Source organism: Thunnus thynnus, chromosome 11 (assembly GCF_963924715.1).
Source record: "Thunnus thynnus chromosome 11, fThuThy2.1, whole genome shotgun sequence".
Lineage (NCBI taxonomy): Eukaryota > Metazoa > Chordata > Actinopteri > Scombriformes > Scombridae > Thunnus > Thunnus thynnus.
The window spans coordinates 28269890-28296826 of NC_089527.1; the positions used below are offsets into that span (position 1 = coordinate 28269890).

A 26937-nucleotide genomic window follows, 5' to 3' on the forward strand; every position below is an offset into this window, starting at 1 on the left:
TTTCGCTAGCCTGATAGACACAGCAGTGAAGTCAACAGCAGGAGTGTTGTCTGGATGCCTGCAGTAAAGTAAGCCTCATTTTCTTTCTTTAATCAGCAATAAGTTAGTGTTGTCACTCATTTAATAGCTGTTGCTTTTATTCGCAAAATAAATGTTACAGAGAGCTGAGGGCTAAGGACAACTTCACTTTGTTGATTGTTTCATTTTGGTTTGTTATTGTTTTTTGTTTATTATTGTTTTCTTAGTTGTTGAATATGAACACATTTAGCGTTAGGTGTGTGTGTGTGTGTTTGTTTGTGTTTGTGTGTTTGTGTGTATGTGTGTATGTTAGAGACAGAGAGGGGGGGAGGGGGGTGGGGTCAAGTCAAGTGTGGTTATGTTGGTGATAATTAAAAATCATCACATTTGAGTGTACATAACCAACAGGTCACACCAAAAGAGCGAAAGAGAAGAAAAAACACCTACAAACTCAGCAGCTGAAAGCAGCTGATATTGTGTTATAATGGCCTGCTTGGGTGTGTCCTCTCCTCACAGGCATGGCTGTGTTTGAGAGCTGCTCCGTGCTTTTGGAGCTGAAAAACTTGCCGTTCAAGGAAAAGAAGAAGTTGAAGTCAGCTGTAACAGAGAATGGAGGCAACATCTCCTTTGTGGTCAACAAACAGGTCAGATGATGTGATCACTCTCCGCTGCCAGTGCCTGGTTAGGCAGGTATCACCCTGTTTGTAGAGATGTCAGTCTGGTTAAGGTCCTTTTATTAAAAACAGAATATATCCTTCTACAATATGATTAATGCAAATGCAGCTTGCATGATTATATGTCATCCTAGTGGTACAATCGAGAAAGACGTCATGGCATTCTAGATTTGGTCTGCCTCTGCCCGATGGATATACAGTATTCATATACAATATCAAAACTCACAACTTGTTTTCTGATTTCTGTCTACATTTTCAACAGTGCTCTCTGATTGTGACCAATGACATATCCAACCTGAGCTCCAACAGGCTTCGTAGTGTCCAGAAATACCAAACGCCCGTGGTCGGGATGGATTATGTGTACAGCTGTCTGGGGAGAGGAGTTCTTCTGCCTGTGGATGAATACAAGCTGGATACTTCCTGTCTCTCTGCTTTTTCTCCTGCTCTTTCTCTCTCCTCACCAAGGCGAGATCCACTCTCACATCAAGGTATCGTCTTTCATAGGCAGAACTGTTTCCGAGAGGCGCACAGACATCCATAAATATTTTGCAACATGTACACTAAAACAGGAGAAGAACCTCTTGTGCTCTGCTGTGTTGTTTGCTTGTTTTATGTGGACATGACAAAAATACTTTCATCAGATCACCTTTGTCACGTCCACATGAGATAAAAAAGCAAAACATGCATGTATAGTGTACTGCATGTAGTTATTTGACAGCAGAGTGATGTGGGGAAGTTTTAACTAAAAAAGTGGGAATCAGTTTGGGTGGACTGAATAGGAATAACATCATATTTCCATGTAAGAAAAATATCATCAGTAAAAAAATTAGGTAACAAAGTTAATCTGTTAAGAAAAAAAATTACTTTCTTCAGGAAGTTTAGGTGTCCACTTCACAGAGTCTTTATTCATGTATATATTCAAATTCATACATAATTCAGGATTAATTAAAGCAGCTATAATAAATATTTTTATAGTAACGCTGTGTGATATCTTAGGGTACATGTCATTAGATACGACACTTGTCTTCAGTTGAGCTGGCTTTAATGTACTAACGGCCATAACCACGTTATAACATGACCAACATGGGGGTACAACTTCTCTTAGTTACTGCCATAACATTCTGCGTAAGACTGTATATAATCCCTCTTAATGGTAAGTGGTACCAGAGCCTTCTAGTGGCTCGGGGCTGCAATGACATGCAACAGTCACTTCATGACACGCTGTATCAAATGACAGTGTGTAATGTGAGAGACATCACTCATAGTAATGAACCTAAAGCGAATTATCACCCTACTCTGCAGCTCCTTTCGGCTTTACAGAGTTTTACGGCAAGTTTTACGGCACTTTACTGTTTTGTTTCACTCTCACCACTCTCACCGCTCTCATAGTGTCATTTTCTGCTGCAGCAGGCAGCTGTTTTTGAGTTAGCGACTAGCTGGTGAACATGGTTGATGGAACATGGTGATGGAGAATTTGGCAGCTTAAGAGACAGATATTCCACTCAGGAGTTGATAGAGCCAACAAACAGAGCTAAAAGAGACTGAATATTGGACTTAAATTCATCAGGTGACCAGAAACATGACTCAAATGATAATGTTGCTCTGTAACTACAGGATGTGTAAATAAGCAAGTGTTTGCTGCAATGGGGCTGCAATATAACAAGTTGTCAGTGTTGTGTTCACAATTTATTTCCACAGCCAAGTGGTCAAAATTTGTTATAATTAAGTTACTGCAGGTTTAAGGGGTCATGTTAATACATGCATACATGTCTATTTTACTTCTGCCTGTGCTGGATAAAAATAATGCTTACAGGTTTCATGTAATAATGAATTTCACATTTCTAGTTTGGTACATAAAACATAAAAAGAATTTGCTATTTACCATAAGTTGCAATAGCTGCAATGGTTGGGTAGGAAAAGAAAATAGCGCCACTTGTAAAAACTCAAAGTACCTCCCAACACCCAAACACAAGGAAATCTGACTCTCACCAGCGCTGGCTCCAATTCAGGAGGACTGAATTTGATTGGCTACTGCATTTGACTTCCCCATTGCCAGGCCTGAATATAATCCACGCCATATAATTAACAGGTGATATCTGGAAAATGTTGTGCAAAAACACCACAGCAATAAATGCTTAGCATCAAAGTTGGAGACTAAGTAGAAAAACACAGATTTGCGGATTCTTTCTTAAAAATAACATACATGTTGGAAAATGAAGTAACTGCAGCAGTAAAGTGAAGGACCATGATGGTGAAGGCCACAGCACGCCTAACCCTAAACTTGATATTTGTACATGCACGTTATTTAGCTGATAATGTATCATACTTTTATATTAAAGTGCGGACTATGCAGTGTGGATTTGTACTGTAAACTGTGCAATCAGAGATGTGGGAGTGAAAAATGCCGATCACTCACTTTGTACTCTCTCAGCTAGTTACAGAAGGCAGACAAAAAAAAAAATCAGAATCAGGACTCCACCCAGTTCCAGCACAATGACTCATGATCCCTCTGTGAACCTGCCTTTAACATTTAGCACAGATACAAGTTACAAGTTCCTTGTGTTTTGGACACTGGTCCAGTAGCTTTGTCTCCCCACCTTTGTTTCCGTGATGATATATGGACATGCTGATGAAAAATCCAGTTTACACTCAGTCAGCAGGTTTAAGTGCAAACAACAGTCTTTTAGTTAGATAAAGGGTGTGTTTGCTCATCTGGTGTGTGCTGCACTCCACATTGTTACACATTCATATTTCTTTAGAGCAAACATACCGCAATGAAGTGTCATGAATGATGTGTGTTTGTGATAATCCATTTGTCACCTTATTTACATAGCCGGTGTGTACTGAAGTTTAAATGCATACCAACTCTAATGCATTTATTGCAGAACATGTGACTTGAGTTTGAGTGTGTTGCTAATGTGTGCGTGTGTGCTCTATCTGTGTATTTTAGTAACTGATATACTGACAAGTAGAGCAGTTGCTGAGCCATCCAAAGGTCAAGCTGAGCCTGTGGACTCTATAAGCCTGACTCAGAGGGTGGAGACTCAAGAAAGGAGTGGAGGCATTCTGGAAAGGTTCAGGTGTGGATAAGAGTCATCCTCATACAATAACACTGTCAATTGTGCAGATTGTGTACACATCATGAAACTTTCATCATTCTTAAACAGTATATAGATTATATATATGTTACTTTGATTTATTGTTATTAATTTCCATGAAAAACTTAATAGCTTTCTCATATGAGGAGAGTAATGCTGTTTGTCCAGATTTTTTTCTTTTGTCATTACACCATCAGTCAAAGATTTCAAGGATTATAGTATTAAAGAGAGTAGCTTTCTCACAGCCACTGGCAGGGCACGCTTTAAAGGGAGCAATCCACCATAAAAATAATTTGTTTTGAAAATGTGATTATTTTTTCTATTTGGGAGTTCAAATCCCAAATTTATCCATTCGAAGATGCAGTTAAACCACATGTGCCTCCTGAAAAATAACTAGCGCTCACATGGCGGTAGAAACAACTGGGGAAAACACACTGCTGTACAAGAGCTGGAAAACTAAGTCAGCATTTAGTTTTCATAAACATTTCTGCAGAAAAGTGTATTCTCAAATAATATATAGGAAATGACATTTATCTTTGCATTTTTGTTGTCATTTGTTAAATTTTACAGAATTTATACTGAAACTGATCATGATATTCCAACATACCCGGATCATTTTCAAGTGGCCAAATATTCCATCTTTGAAAAGGTAAAGCTGCAATTTATTTCTAGGTTACTGCCACCACTACTGTTACTGTATTACAATGATTACTATCATTTATAATCAACATTTCTCTTTAGATTAACAGCAACACTTGGTGCATTCTGGAGCTGCAGAGTGCCAAAGGAAAGAAAGGGCGGCAATACCGTGTGGTCAAGTATTGGAAGGACGATATAGGAGCTAATGTAAGTCTGTTGTATATTACTGTTTGTAGTGCATCTCAGCTCACAGATTACCTTATTTGCTTGTTAGCAGTTTGGTAATATTTGATTTCTTTGAGCTAGATAGTAAGGACAAACAAAAAGTAATTACAGTAAAATCACCGCTTCAAACTGTGCTATATACATGAGTCAACATTTAGACCATCATAAGACACTAATCTGTCTAAATCCAGACCACATGTGTCCTTGAGTCAGAGTCATCCAGTTTTAGCTCCAGCAGAGTCATGAGTCAAAATTTGGGGCCCATGACTGGACTTGAGTAGAACAATTTTCATGTTGGAAGAACATAAAAACATGTACCCTGTCTTTGTGCTAACAGAAGGCGGCAGTGAGGGATATGCTGGCATTTCTGTCCACCTCAGAGGAAGCTCTAGAGATGTACCAGGCCTTGAAAGAGACCCTGCAGGCTTCAGGTCTGCAGCTCAGGACCAGCATCCCTCCGCAGGCCCGTGACCTGGGCTCCCTCCCCCTCCAGCAGGTCCGACACACTCTCTGCACATTGATTCAGCAATTGAGACATTAGCTGACTGCGCTCCAAGTAATAATGAAACGAGTACCATAGCTCAACTAAGTATGCACTGAGTTCCATGATTTGCCAGGTTACCAGACCTTTGTGGTCCGCTCCTCATCTCTGCTCGAGGCTAGCGGCCACTAGCATAACACATCTGAATCCCAAATCAAACTGTTGGCAGTCAAGTTGCATTGTGGGTAACATTGGCGCCAGGTTTTGTCAAGGAAAAAGACTGCATCGTTTTTTTTTCAGTCCTTTTTGTTAAACTGCCCATCATGAAGCTGACAATGTTAAATGTTAATCAGTGCAGTACTCTTTTAAGGTTGGCTTTGTGTTCTTAAGATATCTGTGCGCTTAGAGTAATTACTGCTGCTGGACTTTCATGCTAAATTTAATTAGCTGATCAGTTGATTGACATGTGCCTTGTTTGCCTGGCAGCTGCTGCTGGAGGAGAAGCTGAGCACAGGAAGCTTGTCGCAGGATGTGGGCTTGTTTGTGGAGCTGCTGTGGACCGAGGCCCTGGGTTGCCTTGGCAACATCCTCAGAGTTTCAGTCGACAAACTCAGCCTCAATGATGTAAGGCTTCCCCTGTGGATCGTCCTGTGAAATCTCAGTCTGACAGTAGCATCAGCTGTCCCGTCAGCCTGTTGTTTGTTTCACCTTCCAAGAAAGACTGTCGGATCACAAATCTGATTAGAATCACACCGTTGCTCCATGCTGTCTTTGTGTGTGTGTGTGTGTGTGTGTGTGTGTAGGTGAGCAGGGCGGAGGGCTTGTTGATTCAGGCTCAAAGAAAGCAGAGAGAGGGGAATTATGCTGAGGTGATGTCCCTTCTGGATGAGGTTTACACCCTGCTGCCACACAGAGAGCCCCATCCACCTCCCAATGCCAAGCTCATCTCTCAGAAACTGGACCTCTGTCAGGTATCACAGGACATATACACATGTGCAAACACGTGGATACCAGCATTCAGTATAAAACAGGCTAAAAGAGCTAAAAGTGCTATTATAGTTTTAATAAGGCAGATACACATGTATACAGTCATAAAGAACCACATACTGTGTTATAAACACTCTTAGGGTGTTTTCAAAACTGCTTGTTTAGTGTGGTTGAACTGGACTCTGGTTGGTTTTCTTCTTTGGTGTGATTCGTTTGGGCAGGTCTGAACACAGCAATCACACTTGGGTGTGGACCAAAACAACCATACCAAGACCCTTTAAAGGAAGTTGTCTCAGTCTGGTCGAAAACAAATTCTCCTCTGACCCATCTACAAGGCATACTCTGCAAGTTTGAGCTTAAATTGCTCCTGCAGCCAGGTGCGCATACTGGGACACACATTAAAGCGACAGTTGCTAGCAGCTAGCTGGAGAATGAAGGTCAGACCTGGACTAGCAACAAGGTATGTTGCCTTGATGCTAATTGGGCAAGTAGGACCTTCTTCAGGACCTTCTTCCTGTTTATGTTGAGCGTAGTGAATACGAGCGGACTGAATGTTCTTTTTGATTCAATTGAATTTTGTGGGAAAAGAACCAAAGGTAAAACATAACAAGTTTACCAATCATATCATGAAAATCATCCACCGATTTGGACTAGAGCAAACAAACCTTAGGTTTGAAAACACACTTAAACACGCACACACTAAAGGCTTGTCTACACAGGAGGCCGAGTTTTTCAGGTGTCCATTTCATGCATGTCTGGTGGAACAGATAAGCTTCTATACACACACAAGCACAATCCCAAGAGTTATTTTTCACTTCAAGTCTATTTTCTTCAGTTTTACGCGTGTCTCTACAGTGTTATTGTATTATTGTGTGTTAGGCTCTGAGCGCTGCAAAACATAGGTGACTTACAATCAATACTGTCCCTTAACCACATCTGACAGAAGACTGAAGCTACTGGTACTTACATGCTGCTTGGATATTCTTACTCTGCCATATTGTTTGTGGTGATTTCAATTTGAGGGATTACATGGTTGAAAAAATTCTGAGACTTCTTCAGCTTAAACCACTGTGATAAACTTAAAAATGTGTTGTGACAGAAATACCATCAGGCTTGTTCTTTTTAGTTCTTGAACATTTGACATACAGTAAAATAGTTTTTAATTCAACAGTACATGTATAGACATTACATTTTTAAATATGAAGATTTGTGTTCATTGTATTTATTGTTTAGGTATTAAAACCTGTTAATATCAAAGAGTATAACCAACTTTATCTCATTTTGTCTCACAATAAAACACTATTATTGTTTCACCACAAAACATTACAAATTTACAATTTACAGCATGTCTCTGCTGACAGCAAAATGTAAAAAAAAAAAATGTAAAAATTGTTGAGTCATCAATACAAACTATTAGCTTATATCCATAAACCCAAGTCACTACTGTCCTCTGTGCATGTGCATGCTAATATTAACAAAATAATTTCTTGTTTTCAAGTTAATCAGAGATGTTCTGAATGTGAGTGAGATGACCCTGAGAAGCCCCGCCCCTTCCTGTCTGGGGAAGTATCGTGCTCTGAGGTGCAGCATTGAACTCGTTCCCCCTAACAGTCCTGAGTTTCAGGATGTGACTGCTCTGCTGCAGGACAGGTAACGTACTGCCTCAGAACTAAATTTAAAAAAACACTCAAGTTGCAGATAGAAAAGCACACCACCTGTTATTGATATTATTCCTTTTTCATTCCATTTAATGTCACAAATCTACCTTAAAGTACCAGAACTGTCACACAATCCAATACTGAATCTTTCCCCTGGTTTAGAGCAACCCCCTCTAGTGGTACTATACATGCAACTTGAGGCCTTTTTGACATGCTCTCTCTTCTGCTTAACCATCCACTTTCAACCAACCGATACCATCTCCATTAAGCTATATACAGTATGTAATTGTAAAAAAATACAGACAAAATTTGGGGTAAATTCTATGAGAGAGCCCAAAAAATGGCTAAAGCAAAGTGAGTTTGGAGGCATAGAATGCAGTTTAATCTTAATAAAATACAAAGATGCTACACTAAAAGACACTATACAAGACATGAAGAGAATATCATTGAAATTAACTTCATCATAGAGAAATTGTTCTAAATAGTAGTAGTAGTAGTTAGTTACAGAGGTAAATGCCCCCAAATGTCCTAATGCTACAAAACAGTCACTGAGTGTGTTTTAATGGCCTTTTAGTGTAGGCAGTAGAGTCCATCCATACACTATATAAATAAATGTATATTTGTCAGATGTGTGCGGTGTCTCACTGCCAGTTTTTCCATCTGTGCTTTGCAGCGCGGTGCAGATCCAGCAGGTTCTACGTGTTAGCAGAGGGGTGGAACTTCAGACTTTTAAAAGTGAGCTGAGGAACATTAAGTCCCTCCTCCACTCCTCCAGCCCCAGCAACTTTGTAGGAATCCTGTCTCGGTGAGATCACACACACACACACACACACACACACACACACACACACACACACACACACACACAGCCAGTTCAGTATTGGTGTGTTACAGGAAAATATAATATAATAATAATAATAATATAACATACATACATTTACATTTTCAAGATTATTTAATTTCTCTAATCATATCTGTATTTTTCACATATTATATGGAAAACTTCTGTTATAAAAATTGACCTATCTCTCTGTTCCCAACACGCACACTAAACAAAACTAAACTTACATCTTCACTAATGTAGCAAGCTGAGATTCAGTCTGTCTTTCAAAATGAAATCCAGTTGTTGGATAGTAACAGGTGTTTTCTCACAAAAAGTTATGAAAGAAAGTAATTGTTGGAATATAAAAGCCCAACTATCTGTAGTAAGCGAATGCACCCACCAAAGGAACATTATATATTTTCTTTTGGTTTCATTAAAAAAACAAAACAAAACAGTTGAATCCGAGTTGTAGGCTATCAGTTCAAAAAGTTCACCCTACAGGGTTTCTGGGTAAATAAAGTTTACATTTGCGAGCAGTTATATTCTAATGCTATTAGCTATTATTTATTATTATACATATAAAATGACAGCCTGACAGGTATAGTGCTATAGTGCTTGTCTATATGTACAACTCAACAATGAACTTTGACATGGATTTTAAATGTTGCTCTCTCTCTCTCTCTTTAGTGGTCTGCTGCTGCCTCGTGTTGGAGTGGAGCATCATGGGATAGAAAGAACAGATGTTGGGAATCTTGGAAGTGGAATCTACTTTAGCAATGCTGCGAGGTTAGTAGAATATCTGAAATTAACAAGGTTTATTCCATAAAAATGTGCATTTGTTGTGACATATAACATCCTCTTCAATACAAAAATGTTTCCACTAAAATGAGACACATTGAGTTCACTTTTTTACTCCTGTGACCTCAATCACTCAAATGTGAGTCACAGGTTACTCTTTTTTGCTTTGAAACATAAAAAACATATCAAAACCCAAAAGAACTTCAAAAGCTATCTCTATGAAAATTCCTTTTGAGAAAGATGATATTACACTAGCTAGCCTGCATTCATCATTTCATCATCCAGGAACCCAGATGGCAACAACAAAGTCATCTCTAGTAAGCATGTTTTTAGTTTTCCATATCCTCCACCCACAGCACCAGTCTGAAATACTCCAAACCCAGTGTGACAGATGGTTCTCGGTTGCTGCTGGTGTGTGATGTGGCATTGGGAGGGTGCAAGGCCGTCCACAAGAGAGACCCCACGCTGACCCAAGCCCCTGAGGGACACGACAGTGTGCATGGGGTCCGCCATACCCCAAACACTCAGTCTGAGTTTGAGGTAGGACTCTGCGTGTGTGCAAATGTAAATAAATAGATCAGCAGACAGATTGCAGATGAATGTTTATTCTTTCTGATGCTAAAGCTGATTTTTCCCTAATATGTGACATAGATCAGTTCTTTATAGTGACGGTGTGAACTGATCAAATCATGTATGAAGGGGTTTCAGTTGTGATTCTGATTTGCATATTTGGTCGTAAATCAAATACATATGTAACTTGTAGCAATGCTGCTGCCTCAGTCTGAACCTTTACATCACAACACAATGTCAACACAAAGTTAAAAGCTTTAACTTTACTCTTAAGGAACTAAAAACTAGAATAAAAGTGTGGACTACTTAAATATTTTCTTTAATTAAGAATGTATTACAGTTTATAAGATGATTGAGATGAAACTTATGTACACATGTCACTGTGTACTGATAACTATTCAATCTGGTGCTCCAGGATGATGAGTACGTGGTGTACAGTCCCGATCAGGTGAAGCTGAACTACGTGGTTCAGTTCAGCATCAATGGAGACCAAATGCAGGAGTTCAGTCCTTCTATCAACACCTCAGCTGCACCGTGTCTGCCCTCCTGTGACCAAGGTGAACACTGCATACCTGATAAATATACTTTCAAAGTGCTATTCTCTGGTCCAAATTTTAGTGAGGAATATTTTGCTTTAGATAGCAGAAAAGTTGCAAGGGAGAAAGGAAGGGCTTTTACACCCTGATGACAAGAGGTCTTTAAAATGTTCAGTAATACAAAAAGAATTTAAGTTTCACATTCAGAGATCACAACTTATTTGGTTTTACATTTTTAAATGTAATTGTAATTTGTTAAACTTCACCTGCATGTGTGTGTGTAGTGATGAGCTCTGAGGATGACAGGACTGAAAGCATTAAAAACCCACTGGAGGATGTGACAGCTGGACTGTTGGACAGTTCTGGTCAGCAGCTCCCTCTGCAGGCCGTCCATGTGAAGTGCAAACTGATGGATCTGCTCTCTCAGGTGAAAAAAAAAGCTTTAATGACACTAAATTTGCCAGGCCAGGATGTCCATTCAAGTAACAGTTTCTCTTGCATGGAAATCTTGCATCAACCTCCTAAAATCCATCAGACTATCAGATGTAAATATTTTACTGATTGCTGAGTTTACTGGCTGACATCTTAAATAAAGCACTGACAGTATATGTCTCTCTGTCCACTTTTAGGTCATCATCTTCCAAAAATACACCAATCTTAGCTCTGTGCCCATTGAGGCGAAGTACGTCTTCCCATTGGATGATTCTGCAGCAGTGTGCGGATTTGAAGCTTTCATCAATGGGAAACATGTGGTGGGACAGGTAACACAGCTTTACATTTTCTGATCAGAGATTTCTGTTCAGCTGTTTTTATTTGTTTGTTTGTTTGTTTACCTCACCTGACTTTAATACTACTTACAGTGAGTAATTGACTACACAATTTGTGTGGGGAGAAAAGATTTTTGTCTTTTGGAGTGAAGCAAACTCGAGAATATATTGTAAAATATATTGTAAAGCTTAGTCAGATATTCTCATGAAAACATTTAAAAGCTGACATTAAGGTGACAACACTAAGGATATAATTAACATTTTTAACCAATTATTCCATGCGTTTTTTGTCTGTTTGGATCTCAGGTGAAGGAGAAAGAGAAAGCTCGCAAGGAGTACAAGCAGGCTATCGAGAAAGGCCATGGAGCCTACCTCATGGACCAGGATGCTCCCGTATGTCCAGCTTCTGCACTCAACCAAACACACATCATCATGCTGATTCAAGCTTGAAGTCAGGCGATCTCTAATTCTTAAATATTAGACTGATCGATGAGCATAACAGAATATTTTATAGCCCCTTTTTGTCAAACAAAAATGTATTTGTACACTGATTGTGATGTTGTTTTTGTGCTCCCTGCAGGATGTGTTCACTATTAGTGTGGGCAATCTGCCACCCGGTGCAACTGTCCTCATCAAAGTTACCTTTGTGTCTGAACTGATCGTCAGAGACGAGAGTATTTTTTTCTCCCTGCCTGGGAGTGTTGCTCCGTGGCAGGAGAGTGCAGCGCTCAACCAGACCACACAAGTGAGAAGAGCCCAATAAAATCTATACTAAAAAGTCCCAACCCAAAGTCTCAGTTCCTCCTCTGTCAGCCATCAATAGTGTGAAAAATGGCAAAAGGCCCCCAAGGAAGCAAAAGTCTATTATTGTACAATGTATGCATGTACTGTGAATTCTTCAATTCAGTCTCCTTATTTTCCTTCTGGTGGATGATTAACATATGTTTTCATAGTTTAAAGACAAATCAGTGTATGACATAGCTAACATATCTGGACTTGTGGTGTGTGGTTCTCAGTTTGAATTTGTAGTTTGCCTATTGTGTTTGTGCATGATTAAGCCATCATTACAGGATAAATTATTAACTGAGGCCAAGTGTTGGTGATTTTGGTATTTCTCTGCTTCATTAGGCCTGTCTCCTTCTATCTCAGCTTAAGCTCATCTGTGTTTTTTGTGGGTTTCCCTTCGCTCAATAGGTCACTGTGGAGAAAGTGTGTGTGACCGATGAGGCAGCAAGTACAAGGTGAGCCATATTCTGTGTTGTTACGATAAAATATTTACATTCCTATGGTGTTTTTTTTTATGATGCACGCTGAAATGTGTGCAGCTAGATGCTGTGTTCAATGTGTTACTCTTTCCCCACAGAGAGTTCACCCTGGACATGTCAATTGAGATGCCCCATGAGATCACCAGCCTGCAATGCATCACTCACAAAGTCAAGATGAAGGTAACTTTGGTGTTTTCACATTTTGTTAATAATATATTCAGATTTTTTTTTTGAAATCCTCAAAAACAAAGACCACCATGGAGAAAACAGACTATTAACCAAAAGAAGCTGCTGCAAAGCTGAACGGAGATGGAGAAAGACAAGTTAAACCACTGTTTAAAAAAGGCAACACAGATTGTTTTGTCATCACTACATACAGACCAATCTCCAACCTGCCTTTTCTGAGTAAGATATTAAAAAAATGTTTTTAAACAGCTGAATGATCTCCTCTGTGGCAACATTGTGTTTGAAAAATTCCAGTCTGGTTTCAGGGCCCATTAGAGAAGGAAACAGTTCTAGTCAAAGTGATGAATGACCTTATAATGAACACACATGAGAAAAAGCTCTCTGTGCTTGTCCTGTTAGATGTCAATGCTGCATTCGATACTGTAGACCATTACATTCTGCTGGACAGACTTGGGTTGGTCTCTCTGGCACGGTTCATAAATGATTCAGGTCTTACTTAACTGGTTGACAGTTCTTTGTGGCCGTGGATGAACGATCCTCCAATAAAATAGACCTGACATGTGGTGTCCCTCAGGGCTCTATCTTAAGTCTGTGTTTCTGTAATGTTCAATACCTCACTTTAGTGCTGAGACAATTACTTCAGCAGAGAATTTGTTGTAATTATGATAATAGCATTGCTATTTATTTATACGTTTTATTTAAATGTATTTATTCTTGTATTATTCATGTAGAAATACTAAACATCAGCTAGTTACAGCTTCACCAAAATATACAGTGTTTTTCTGTGTTGTATATCATTATACTTTGTTTTTGGCTGCTGCTTAGATTGAGGAAGCAATTTTAAGACTTCACAAATTAGTTAAATTTGACCAACAATTGATCAATCCGACATTTTATACCCTAAGAAAATAATCCAGTCATTGAAAAAATTTCTTAAAGTTTAATCTTTAAAAAAAAAAATCATGATATACAAACCAAGCCCAGCTTCTTCATTTTCATCCTTTTTTTCTCTCCTGTGTGTGTGTGTAGAGAACAGACTGTAAAGCCGTGGTGAGCGTGCTGCCAGGAGAAGTGATGGGTCCAGAGGGTTTCCAGCTCCTAGTCACTCTGTCTGAGGTTCACCTGCCCAGGATGTGGGTGGAGAAACACCCTGACAAGGACAGCCAGGTGTGTCTGTCTGTCTGTCTGTTTGTCTTCCTCTCTTTCTCTCACTGTATTTCTTTTTCTTACTATCTCTCACTCTCTACTGCAGGCCTGCATGTTAGTTTTCTATCCAGACTTTGACGCAACCTCCAGTCCAGCATGTGATGAAGTCATCCTGTTGCTGGACACGTCTGAGTCCATGAGGGGGGAGTCTCTCCGTACAGCCCAGAGACTCGCCCTGCAGGTCCTCAAAACCCTCGACCATAACCTCAGACTCAATGTCATCTTCTTTGGCACAGGTCAGTAGTATCCTTAAAGTTTTTAACCAGACAGAGGAAAAACACAAGTGGGCAAGGTGAGACAAAGTGAAATCGTCTCACTGTTTAAAAGGAAGCTCAAATTGAAGGTGACAGATGGATAAAGGAATGAACTGGACAACATAAAATTAATAATACTTCTTTGGGTTTGGTGATCTGTTACTCACTTGACATGCAAGAGTTTGTGAGCACTTAATCTCACACAAGCTGAATATTATAAACATGTAATATTAAGATTATTCTACCTTTACATGAAAGTTGTTATAAACCACACTGTGTAGATTACTGTACTGATTACTGTCACAAAACTAATGCAGTAAACACATTTTGCAGACTTTTACTGTGTTTTTTTCTATCAGATCATACAGATGCTTTCCAGACAGCGCAGCCACTTATTGAAGCTCGTCAGGCTGCCGAGAGCTTCATCAAGGTGAGTTATTGTCTGATTCTTAAGTTTAACTGTATAACAGCTAACAAGCTGTATAACATGTTCAAGTGTAAAGTGTATTAGATCTTAATATACTGTTATTTCAACTAAATTACAAAAAATCCCTACTACTGGATTACTATACTGTAGTAATAGGCACATTTTTATTACAGCACCAAAAGTGTTTTATGCTTCTTTTGCACTTGAATGTGTAATAAACAAATGTTATTTTTCATTAATGTGAAATAGCTTCAACCTGATGCAGCCATGAAAGGAACTTGATCTTGTGATGATAAAATGTATGCTAAGAAATATTTGTAAGTAGATTTTATCACCATGAAGTAACAAACAACACCAGGAAATGATGGTGGAAATGATGACTTTGGTCTGACTGGTCCAGTGAAGATGAATTTCTTATGTGAATGTAGGGATCCCTATAAAAACATACAGAACAATGCCATATTACATTTAAACAGTAAGTAACTAGTGTTTTATTCATAGAGGTGTTTCTCATAGCTTTGATTTGTTTTGAGTGATTTACATTAAAGATAACAAAATCTGAGAATTTCACATCTAGTATGTGTAGACAATCCATCCAAAAGCTAGGTTGAGTAAATTTAGTTATTTAATCGCAGAGGAGATGAAAAGTATGTTCTGAATTTACAGTACATACTGTGTTAGATGTAAGTGTTTTAGATGCACATGTACATTTCTGAAATTAGTTTTTTTATTAAATACAATAATTATAATAGCCTAATAACAAAAGAAATACAAAAAGTGCTTACTTTAGTGCCCTTATTTAACCTGCACATTTCCATTCTTATTCTGATAAGATGAAAGGTGAATAGGAAAAAACGCTCTTAGTGTTTTCCATGCCTGTGGCCAGTACACTGGCTCTGAAATGCTCCTCTCCGTCCTATCAGCGCTTTTCTCCAGTAGGGGGCAGCACTGAGCTGTGGCGGCCCCTGCGAGCTCTCAGCCTTCTGCCTCCATCCCGTGGTGTCAGGAATCTGCTGCTACTGTCGGACGGCCATGTCCAGAATGCGGAGCTCACCTTGCAGCTGCTCAGAGACAACGCCCAACACAGCCGCCTCTTCACCTGCGGCCTCAGGTCTGAATGGGTCACAGGGGATATGAAAATTAGCTTAGTGTTGATGTTGATGAGTACCATGCTAGATGGTGCAGCCCCACTGTACGCAAACTGACTGGAAACAAAATCCACACTCATTCATTGTCTATGGGAAGCGACTAATTCGCTGCACAAAGCATGCTGGGATACCTGGCGACATGGACCAAGCTGGCGGTGTGACAAGAGGGCAGGAAAAATTCAAACAGTGCTCACATCAAGACAGCCTATCAAGCTACAGCACCGGCGACTTTCTGAACAGCTATGTGTACAATCATGAGACACTCCCACCCATGCCCACAGGCGACCAGCGGGGCAGGGAGGACGCAAGATTATACATACATTATGGTCGTGTAGAGTGGGGCTTCACCATAACACTGTGTGTTCAGACAGAAAGTGATGTGAATTTTAGACGCGGCATGACTGCATCCAAAATCAATGGAAGGATGCGATAAGGCACAAATTCGCCCAGGGTTGCGCAAAGTGATGCAAAGACGCATCCGCACAAATTGAAAATGTTCCAACTATTTGGCATAACTGGAGGCTTTATGAATTTGCTTCAAAAACAGACATAGACAAGAGGAAAAAGGTTTGAAAAGTCTCCTGTGAGTTCTGAGTTCAATCAGAAGCTGAGCTGAACACGGACACACTGGCAAACATCTGCAGTTAGCTAACGTACAGTTGGTGCAATGGTTGTCTGGGGGCGAGACAAAATTAAGATGCTGACCTATGAGTAAAATTTCCAAATCTATGACGGAAAGACAATTTTGATTGAAGAGGTGAAAAAAACATGTAGGCAGGTTAAGCTCTTCAGAGAGGTTGTTTAATACTCTGTGATACCTGAGGCCTTACATAACAGTTACATAACAGTTATGTTAAATGTTATACACTGCATTGGTGTACAGTGCTGCAATACTTCACCCTGTGTGGAGTTAAACCTTCAACAAATATAGCTGCTGTGCTTTGTACTCTGAGATTCTTTTTTACAGACATTTTAAGGTGTGTGTTTATGTATCTCTGTCATTTCAGCCCGACAGCCAATCGGCACATGCTGAGAGCCCTGGCCCAGGCAGGGGGCGGAGCCTATGAATTCTTTGACACAAAAACCCGACACAACTGGACAGAGAAGGTGAGACTGAAGACCTGATTGTTGGGGCATCTTGTTTACACAAGATACCAAACATGTATTCCACATTGTTGGTTTGAATCCAGACTTAATATCTTAACACCTATTGAATGGATTGTCATCAAATTTGGTACAGATGTCAATGTTCCTTTCAGGATGAATTGTAATGAATTTAATCAACCCCCGACTTTTCATCTGGTGCCACCATCAGGTCAAAATATTAATTTGCCCGTGTAAAGCACCTCTTCACACATGCAGCATCATGCCAGGGATGATATACTGGCAATCTTGATCCCGTGGGCTGCCCCTCCAGACCTGACATATATGTTGGGAACCTTTCTTTGAAATTTTAATGCAAACAACAGCTTTGGGATATGACTAATATGCTTTTAAGAATGGGGGAAATAACTACTGCTATTCATCTGCTCATTTGTTTTCTTTTCGGCCATAGGTGGCATCTCAGGTGAAGCGTATGGCATCTCCTGGCTGCAGCTCAGTGGCAGTGAAGTGGCAACAGTTCAACCCAACAGCGCCCCCTCCTGTGCAAGCCCCCAAGCAGCTCCATGCTTTGTTCAATGACTGCCACACTCTAGTCTACGGTTTTGTGCCAAACTGCACTCAGGTATGCATTTTATATACATTATTACTAATTGAATAACAGTTTTGATTTGTTTCTTCTTTTTACTTCAGATATTTTCATATATTTGTTCATATATTTTTCATATAAGTGTGTGTATCATTTTGAATCTCAGTTAAGGCTGCAACTACCAGTGTTTTTTAATCATGAATCAATTAATCTGTCGATTTTTTCTTTGTAATTTTTGAGAGCCGAAGGTGATGTCTTCAAATTGCTTTGTTTGTCCAGCCAACAGTTCAAACCCAAAGATATTATATTTACAGTGATTAATGATCAATTATTTAAATGATGAATTAATGAGTAATCAAATTGGTTAATCAAAGAGTAATTTCAGCACTAATCTCATCTTGCTTCCTGCCTTTACTTCATATAGGCCACCCTCCTTGGCAACCTGAGTGGTCAGGAGCTGAAAACCATGGTGTCCACCAGTGAGCTGCAGAAATCCAGGGGCACAGTAAGAACACACACACTCATGCTCTGTACATCACAACTGACAGATCTCAACAGTATCTGCTGTATATGTTTAAATAATAACACTGTGAAGAGGTGAAACTTTAACATTAATTAACTTTAACTAGTTTACCCTACAGAAACTGATGCATGTTGATGGTGATTGTCATAATCATGAGGATGATGAGGTGATGATTGTAATGTGTATTGATGTGTGTGTTCAGTTTCTTCACAAGCTCACAGCGAGGGCCCTCATCAGGGATTATGAAGACGGAAGCCTTGATACCAGTGAAGCTGAACATGAGGTGTGTTTGCGTGTGTCAGAGTGAGACCTAAAGCAACCCCCCCACCATCACCACCACCCCTGGTTTACTTTTCTAGCTTGAGCTTGACATGTTGACATAGATTTTTGCTTTCTTTTACAGGGGAAGAAAGCTGAGCTGAAGTCCTTCATCATTGAGTTAAGCAAAGAGTTCAGCATCCTGTCTCAGTTCACCAGCTTTGTGGCCATTGAAGAAAGGGTTTGTGCATTTTTTCAGGCTCCTTTACATTTATACTGTCATTTGTATTCACTTCTGGAAGCTGTTCAGTACAACCAACCCTCCACCCCAACAACCAGTCACATTACACCCTGGACTTGAAGGATTTGTCACATCGTATTTTGTAGTTCCCAAACAAACCAAACTCCCCTACATTGTTTTAGGACTCAGACCAAACAGAGGGCTTCACAGACATCCCCAAGTTAATCGCAGAGGAAGATGTTGACTTCCTCCCCTACATCAGCTGGATGTCTCGTCAGGACTCCAGAGAGGAAAAGGAAGTGGAGTGTTTTGATGATGCTTGTGACAGTTGGTCTATGGAGGTAACCTAATGCTGTGTGTAGTGTAATCAGGAGTTTTACCAAGTTCCACTTTTATGAGCTGCATTTGTCTCTGTTGCAGAAAGTGTTGGTTGGATCGTGTTGGACTGAAGTGGATGGGGCGTCCTCTCTCTCTTCATCCACGGTTAGTCCCCTCAGCATAAACTGTAGCTGCAGATTTGTTATTTAAGGGGTGACAATAAATACATTTTTTAAACAGAGCTGCTTTTTTGTGCATGGACAGTGTAAAAAATAAACAATCATGTTTCTTTCAAAAGTGCTGGTGTCACAACACCTGTAAAACCCACGGCTGCAACGCGCCTGTCTGGCACAAGCACATATAATTGTCAAAGCAGGGCAATGCCCAGCGCTCCTTTGCTGTGGTACATTATTCTAAGTCTTCCCACATGTGCTTCACAAAGAATGCATTTTAATGTGAAGCAGGCAGAAGCAGGCCATTATTGTAAAAGCTACTTTAGGGTGTGTTAACAGCAAGGTCAGCTAAAGGTTTTCGTGATACAATCAATCTAACAACAGATTTAGACATTGTCCTGCACTTTATGAAGAAGAAGAAGTCGGACACAAAATAATATGTACTACATTTTTGACAACGCACGATGAAGGAAAGTCAGATCAGGAAATGTGATGATTGATGAACATCAATGAACTTTTAGTTTATAGTTGTTCAGTCTAAATTTGTGAAAAATTAGGCCCTGACTCCCTTTGTGTTTTCTTCATAATTTCTCTCCTTTTGCAGGATTCCTCTTCTCTGGAGGACATTGTTCACAAAAGGAGTCGGAGCATGAGCTTCATGGAAGACGGAGATGAAGTGATGGAATGTCTTTTAGGGAGAGAGAGTCCAATTGATCTGCACTTGGTGGGAGGTTTCCATCTTCCTGCTCCCCCTCCTCCTCAGGAAAATTCTTCATTTTCCCAACCCCAAGCATCTCCAGTCCCTCCACCTCCACCTCCCCCTCCTTTAATTCACTCTTCATCCCTGTCATTTGATTGTCTTCCTTCTCCTCCTTGTTTTATGTCTCCTCCTGCACCTAAAAGTGTTCTTTACCATAATGAAAGGCAACGTGTATTCAGTGAGTCACCACAGATGCACAAGAGTTTCAGGAGCTTAGGGATACCCAGTTGTGGGCAAAAAATGTCTCATAGTGATGTGCGGGCGGAATACAGATCGCACCACAGATCTTATGTGCCAACTAAGGTGTTGAGACAAAAGCTGTCAGCTAAATTTGCAGACACAGAGGAGAGTTCCACTGACTCTGAGGAACACACAGCTGGACCTGCATCTGCTCCAGATGATCACTCAGATGATTTTGCAAGATCAGAGCCATCTCTTGGAGGCTCAGTGTTCGCAGCTGAAACAAAAAGCTTCTCTTTTGTTGAGGCCAAACCTAATTCTGCAGTTCAACAACAGCAAGCTATGGCAGCAATCTATGGGAAAAGGGGCAAGTCAATCCAAGTTCAACCCCTTAACCCAGATCATCCAACAGAAGATGGCGCTCCAAGTCCAGTTTACGCACGAACAGCTTCTTATAGAGAAGCGAGTTTGCAAGGGTGCTCTTTATATACAAATGAATTGATGTCTGAAGCAGACATCGCACCAACAGATTTTTCTTTTGGGGCAAAACTGGCCCAGAGTGAACCTGCAGCTGGTGGAGGTTTACCTGTTTCATGGGGGAGGACTGCACTATTCAGACTAGATCGCCCTTCAGCTGGGTTCACAGTACAATCAGCAACTGCAGTGTCTTTAAGCAAGGAGCATCCTTATCCTCTTCATCTATCCTCCATGTGAGTCTCAAAACAATTATTCATTTTTTAGATTTGCTTCATTTGAGAAAATCATAATGTAAACACAATTTTACAACAACAAAATATTTTAAATGGTGGCAAGGCTGTGGGTGACAAAATGGATAGTCTGGATCATCTCCCTGTTAATTGTTCTGTGTGTATGTGCATCTACATGTATGCAGGTGAAAAGGAGAAAGTCAGCATAAGTGTGTTTATCTATAGTATGTTTACCTGTCTGAATGCATGTGCTTTATTCATATATAACAGTTGTCACACTATTGTCAATATTTACTAAGACTGTCCTGCTGTGATCATGTTTCAGGAACATGTCCGCAGATCCTGAAAAACTGAAGCTCAAATGGACAAAGATTTTCCAGATGCAGCATTCAGTAAGATATGTTAAAATGTCATTGGGTGTGAAGCCAAGGAACAGATCAGTTTTAGATGTGTGTAGAAAAGATTTGTTTTCATCATGGCTGCATTTTATGCAGATATAGCAGTTCCAGGGCCCTGGTATTGTTGGTATCAAGCTCCTAAATTAAATCTTTGCTTTTGTTAGCGCCAAGTTCAAATGTTGGCTATATTAGCTATGGTTTATCCAATTCCAATCCTTTCTTTTTTGTAACCCATTGATCTCTGGGACTTCTGGTTGTCACAAAGGCTCAGTTGTGCTTTCTTTCCAGTGTAAGGTAGTACAGTGGTGGCGTGCGTCAGTAAGCAGTTGCTTTGCGTCTGTTGTAGCAACATTCCTGTTATGTTCTGCCATAGTTTCAAAAGTACAGTTTAAATTTTTATATAGTCATTTTCATTAGATGTCATGCTTACTTAATGGCTTTTCTTACAATCCAACATAGAAAGCATTTTAAGCAGTGTTTTAGAAGTGTTTTTGACCTCCGTCACTTGTGCGTCTCACAGAACAGATATGCTTCCATTTTATTAAATGTATCAGTCCACACTGAATCCAAGAGACATGCATCTACCCAGGACCCCCTGCATTTTTTTACGCTCTGAGTCGAGTATTTTTTATATCCTCTTCCTCATTTCAAGGGGTGTAATCTGCACAGTCAGCTGTTCAAATCGCACAAATATCCTGCTGTATATGTGTTTTGAACTTATTAACGGTATCAACATTGATTGATCAAGGCTCCCAGTCTGTCTGTGAGCTGCCTGTTTCACTCACTCAGGAAGATTCCCCTCACTTGTTCTGGTGGGCAGGGAAATAAAATCAATGAATCAATAAATACAAACACTGTTGATTTCCTCACATGGAGCCGACATGCAAACTATTTTGGTTTAGTACATTTCTGCTGACAGTCAGCCTGGTGAAGACAGACGGCTGCTTCTGTGGACAAAGACACTGAACACAGGTCGGAGTCGGTGTGGCTTGAATGGATAAAACATGTTTACGCATGGCTCACTTTCTATGTGGATTCCCAGTTAGCAAACAATTTCTGTGCCATTATACATAACGTGTAACATATTACATTGAATTACATTAATTTAGCAGAAGAAACTTACAATAGCTGTGCTCAACTTCAGCATAGGTTTTTGTCAGGCTGACAAAATATATTGATACACACTTACATGTATCCATACATTTGTCATTTAATATTATGCTCATGTTAGAGCTGGGGAGAAGCTGTGGCTCTCATCTGTTGCATCTCAGTGTGAATAGATTGTTTGAATGGAAAAGTTTTGGCCTACTGTTTAATCTTTTCTTTGATTAAAAAAAAAACGTTTTAGCTACCCTATACTATAACCACTCTTGCTGTACTAGCAGTCCACAGGGAAGAGGGACATACTGTATAGTATATATTATACATTCTAGTGGCATTGTTCTTACCACTTTGCATAGAAAATGACAAATTGTGATATTTGTCTGTATGGTTGCAGGCGGGCTACTGGGAGTTAACAACAGAACTGGGGCAATTCATGAATATCAACGTAGACCTCTTTGCCAACGTGTTCCTGAAAAACAAGGGCATCTGTTCTCTAGGTGAGCATTTCCTCAACCTGTTTCAGGCCTACAGAGTGGAAATAGCTTTGTTATTTCTGATCAAGTTGAGTAATTCTAACTTCTTGTTGGGAGTAGAGAATTAGGATGAAGCAGTGATAACAGAAATATTCACATCATTTGCTCAAGTAAAACTACCATAATGGAAAATTGCTCAATTACAATTTAGATTTAACATTTTACTTAAAAGCAAAAGACTGTAAGCTTTAAAAGGCCCTGAAAACCTATTTTCTCATTCAACTTCTTATCATGATCTACGGGTTCCTACATGAGCACAGCATTTTCTGCTCAAAGAGGTCTGTGGCCTGCCTTTAAAAACTGATACAGATATCTCAGCCAAAGTCTGAGCTTTGGTTCTCACTAGTTCCAACCAATGTTAAAGACATGCATAAATGTGTATGTGGTCTAGGTTTGAGAGCCCATGCTGACATCCTGAGGCTGGTGGCGACTCTTCTGGTTCTGCAGCTGATGAGGGTGGAGAAGCTGGAGGAAGGAAAACTTCTCCGCACACTTTTCTGCCTGAATGACTCCTCACAGCCCAGGTCAGTCCACAACAACATGAATAGAGTGAAATTAATTTAAAATGATTAACTTGTTTGCTATTTGTAGAGACACATCAACCGAGTCTAAACTTGGCACCTAATGAAACTAAAATACAAGTTCAAAACAAGACATGAAGCCTGACTCATGTTAGGTTCAAGTAGAATCACATGTGGGTTACAAAATACAACAGATTTAAAACATCATTCAAAAATACAACATAACAAGAAATTCAGAATCCAGCAAAAAAAGTTAGAAGAGGAACTAATCTATACAAGTATCAGCACTTTAGTTAAACATGACCTTGAATTGCCCAATGCCCTTTAAGGTGCTACTTATAATTTAACTTGCCTTGTTTAACCTAATTTACTAATTTGTGAAAGTATCTTAATTTATACTAAGTTTCTTGTCTTAATTATTTTGTGAGCCTAGGTATCACTATTCCCTGAGTGGCTTACTCTTTTGTTAATGACTGACTTTTTCTTTTAGGCCTGAGCGGTGGGAGAAAGTGAAAAGGGCGGTGGACTGGGTATGCTGGGCTGACCAGCAGTACCCGTGTGTCTACAGCCGGTTGGAGTTTGGTTTGAGCTGGGAATCCTCCACCCGTCAGCTGCTAGGCTATGAAAGTCTCCTTCCCTTCTCACCTCTCAGTGGTCTGAACCTGCAGGGGACCGCAGCGCCTCTGCTAGTCCACAAAGCAGGCCAATAATACTGAGGGAGCATGAAGAGAAGATAGTGTCAAAGAAATTGAAGCCTTTTTGAGGGGATGAGATTATCTTTTAGATTTATTTGTACATGCATATGCACATATTTCTTTGCCTTATTTAAAGCATTTTGAACCCTCTGTCAGTGTGTTTAAATGCACATCAGTAAGCAGGATATAGTCAGCTTTATGCAGTAACGTGATTTCTGAAACAAGTAACCTGTTTTCCTTAATTGGGGTTGTGGATTTGAGAAACCAGATTTCTCCAGCTAGATTTCTCATGGAGAGTTTCTGTACGGTATATGGGTATCTAGAGTTCTAATTGTCTTTTTACATAAGCACATGCATAATAAAGCCTTCAGAAACGGAAAGCATAACTGTATGTGCATTTCCATCCATCTGTTTTACGAGCATTTTCAATTTGAGCAAAAAAAAAAAAGCATGTGAGTGGAAACACTGAAAATCTCATCATTGGCTGATGTAGAAAAGTTGATGTGTCCATATAAACAAAATGCAACAAAGTGCAAATAAAACAGACTTAGCGAATAAATCAAGTCACATACTGTAAATAAGGTATGAAACATATTTACAGGGAATATGTATGGAATAGTCTATAGGTGGTGTGACGGCCTTCTGCTGTCAGCTCTATACATTGTGTTATGCTTTCATCATTGTGGTGCAATCTATTCTGTTTAATTAGAGCTGGGCAATGCTGTAGTGTCACCCATCAGCTGGTGAGGGATTTCCCTCCTTGTCATGGCCTCCAGACTACCTATTTGTATTCTACGTCTTCAGCTGGTCTTCTCCTCCTTGTCACTGGCATTAACCATCAATCTCAAGCTTGCACGGACAATTGTCTAAACTGATAAATGTCACTCAGTGCAAACACCTGGGGTGGCTGTGATTTGATCTGAGCAGCATCTTTGTTGTATTATTAACTCAGTTATCCTGTGATAGTTAACCCTGCTGTTGGCTTCAGGCTTGTGTGAAATTTGTTGTACGGTTAACTCATTGAGGCACTCGGTTAGCGGCTCTGGGACTGGGCAGTAGGTTTTAGATTGTTTTGTTATTTTCTTACATTTGTTAGCCCATGCTCATGCACCACACCTAGTAGCCCGTCTGTCTATTCTGAACACCAGGCTTAAGGGGTGGTTGTTTGTGTTGTACTTCTGTTTTTATAGGTAAGAATAATGAAGTCAGACAGGTATTGTTTTGTTTTGTTAACCTGGTTTTCGCATCAGTGAGTTAGTGGGGATCTGTTGGAATAGGAAGTGAAATTTTGTTTTATTTGTTTCTTTGTTTTGGGTCCACCCGCAGCCCTTTCTTTTGTTGCTTGCCTCAGTTATTTAATCACACTGAGTTTTTTTTTGATTATTTGGTGTTAATGTTTCAGTTGTAAGTCTGCAAATTCTTTTATTGTGACCGTAAACAATAAACAGTAGTGCCTGCCTGACAACATCAGTGTTTTGTTGCTTCCCTAAGTCTTAATTCTTTCACTTCTGTAACAGGTGGTAAGTTACTCACATAATGTTAGATCTGCAAAATCACTTTCTGCCACCCAGTTGGCATGTTTTAGCATATACTGCTAGTTGTGTTTACATGAAGCAACACTGTGAACAATGTATAATGGTTTCTGCCTTAGATAACCGGATACTCCCTGCTAATGTGGACAAGGCACTGGCAGAAGGCTGTCCTCTACCTCTGACCGAGGTATCGATCACCAGCTGTTGTTGAATCACTCTAGTCAGTAATGCATGACAGCCAAATTACAAAAAAATGTGTGGGTAAAAATAGGTGTTGGAGGTTTGAAAGTACTCCAAGTTGACCCTTTAATAGGATATCTCTGGAGGAGGCCCACTCTGCCAGTTGAGGGCGCTCGCCCGGTTTCATAGGGTGACGTCAATGCCCTGACCCTTACATTTTTTGCCAGTTCAATAGATGTAATAAACCTTTCAATCAATTATGTTTCTTATAGATTCTACACTGAAATTATACCTCTCTCACAGGTGCATCAGGTTAATTTCAATTAACAGATCTAGACCTGTCCAAAACTGTTAATCAATAAATATTGCATGTTTATTCTTAGCAATTCCCATTATAAATTTTCAGTATAAATTAATTTAGATCTCATGTCAGCCATATCTCAGGGGGGGGCGTCTTTCTTACCTTACAGGGACAACCAGAAGACCTCGCAGATGAGCACAAGCCAGGAACTTTGGTTGGAGTGTATAAAAATACAAACCAGTTTTATTTGGTTTTTACAAAACTGAGTATTACAAAATGTAAAAAGTAAAATACAAAACTTGAATGCAAAAGTTAAAAAAGAGACAAACCCTCTTTAGGATTTAAAGGGGTCAAAAAGGCCATAGAAGCAAAAAAGAGCAACAAAGGCCAAAATGCAGAAAAAGCCCCAAGACCTCTTTTATATCATTCATCTTAAAGCATCTACATCTCAAATCTATATATGGTCACCAACCAGAACATCATCAAATATTTTCAAGACTTCACGGTCACAGGTCAAGGATGCAGAGTGTCTGTGTCAGGTGCAGACACAGCTTGCTTTGCAGGCCACCAGATTCCTGCTGATCTAAGCAGGAGTGTTAACGTGCACTTGCACAAAAGTGTAGTTACAATTCAGCTCAACTGACAAAATTTTCCATCATGTATTAGTTAATTGTCAATTTTCATTGAGTCTTTGCAGAGGATTATTTTAGAGGTAGGTTTGGTTTACTATGAACTATGACTACAAATTACAAGCACAGATAGCACAGATAATATCTGTGCTAATGCCTATCTTATTGCACACAATAGGTCTTTTAGCACATGATTTTATATTCTGTACAATTATTGTACAATAAACTGTTAATGGGAGCCCATTCATGAATTGGCTGCACACAAATTGTTTCAAACATCCAGTTTCAAACAAAAGAAACATTGCTTTCATTTATCCCTAAACACAACCACAATGTAAAGCAATGTTTTTGTCTTGTGACCCCTTTCAAATGAAGCAACGTCTACTTGTTAGACTAGGTTGACTACTTCAACCAAAGAGCAATTTGTTTTTCTT

At 39.7% G+C, this 26937-nt stretch overlaps 1 protein-coding gene across 1 annotated transcript; it reads left to right on the forward strand.

The window, feature by feature from the left end:
- Positions 1-25324, forward strand: parp4 (poly (ADP-ribose) polymerase family, member 4). Its single transcript, XM_067604279.1, has 36 exons — positions 1-68; positions 535-662; positions 955-1180; positions 3643-3772; positions 4361-4439; positions 4532-4636; positions 4992-5150; positions 5622-5759; positions 5939-6106; positions 7621-7772; positions 8454-8585; positions 9291-9389; positions 9758-9941; positions 10387-10528; positions 10792-10934; positions 11137-11268; positions 11581-11667; positions 11855-12019; positions 12469-12515; positions 12638-12719; positions 13755-13892; positions 13978-14167; positions 14545-14615; positions 15536-15723; positions 16768-16867; positions 17316-17486; positions 17875-17955; positions 18176-18256; positions 18377-18472; positions 18655-18813; positions 18893-18955; positions 19568-20613; positions 20936-21002; positions 22507-22609; positions 23037-23169; positions 23657-25324. The coding sequence occupies exons 2-36, from the start codon at positions 537-539 to the stop codon at positions 23874-23876; spliced, it is 5403 nt and encodes a 1800-aa protein (XP_067460380.1). The 5' UTR covers positions 1-68; positions 535-536; the 3' UTR covers positions 23877-25324.
- Positions 25325-26937: the final 1613 nt, after the last annotated feature.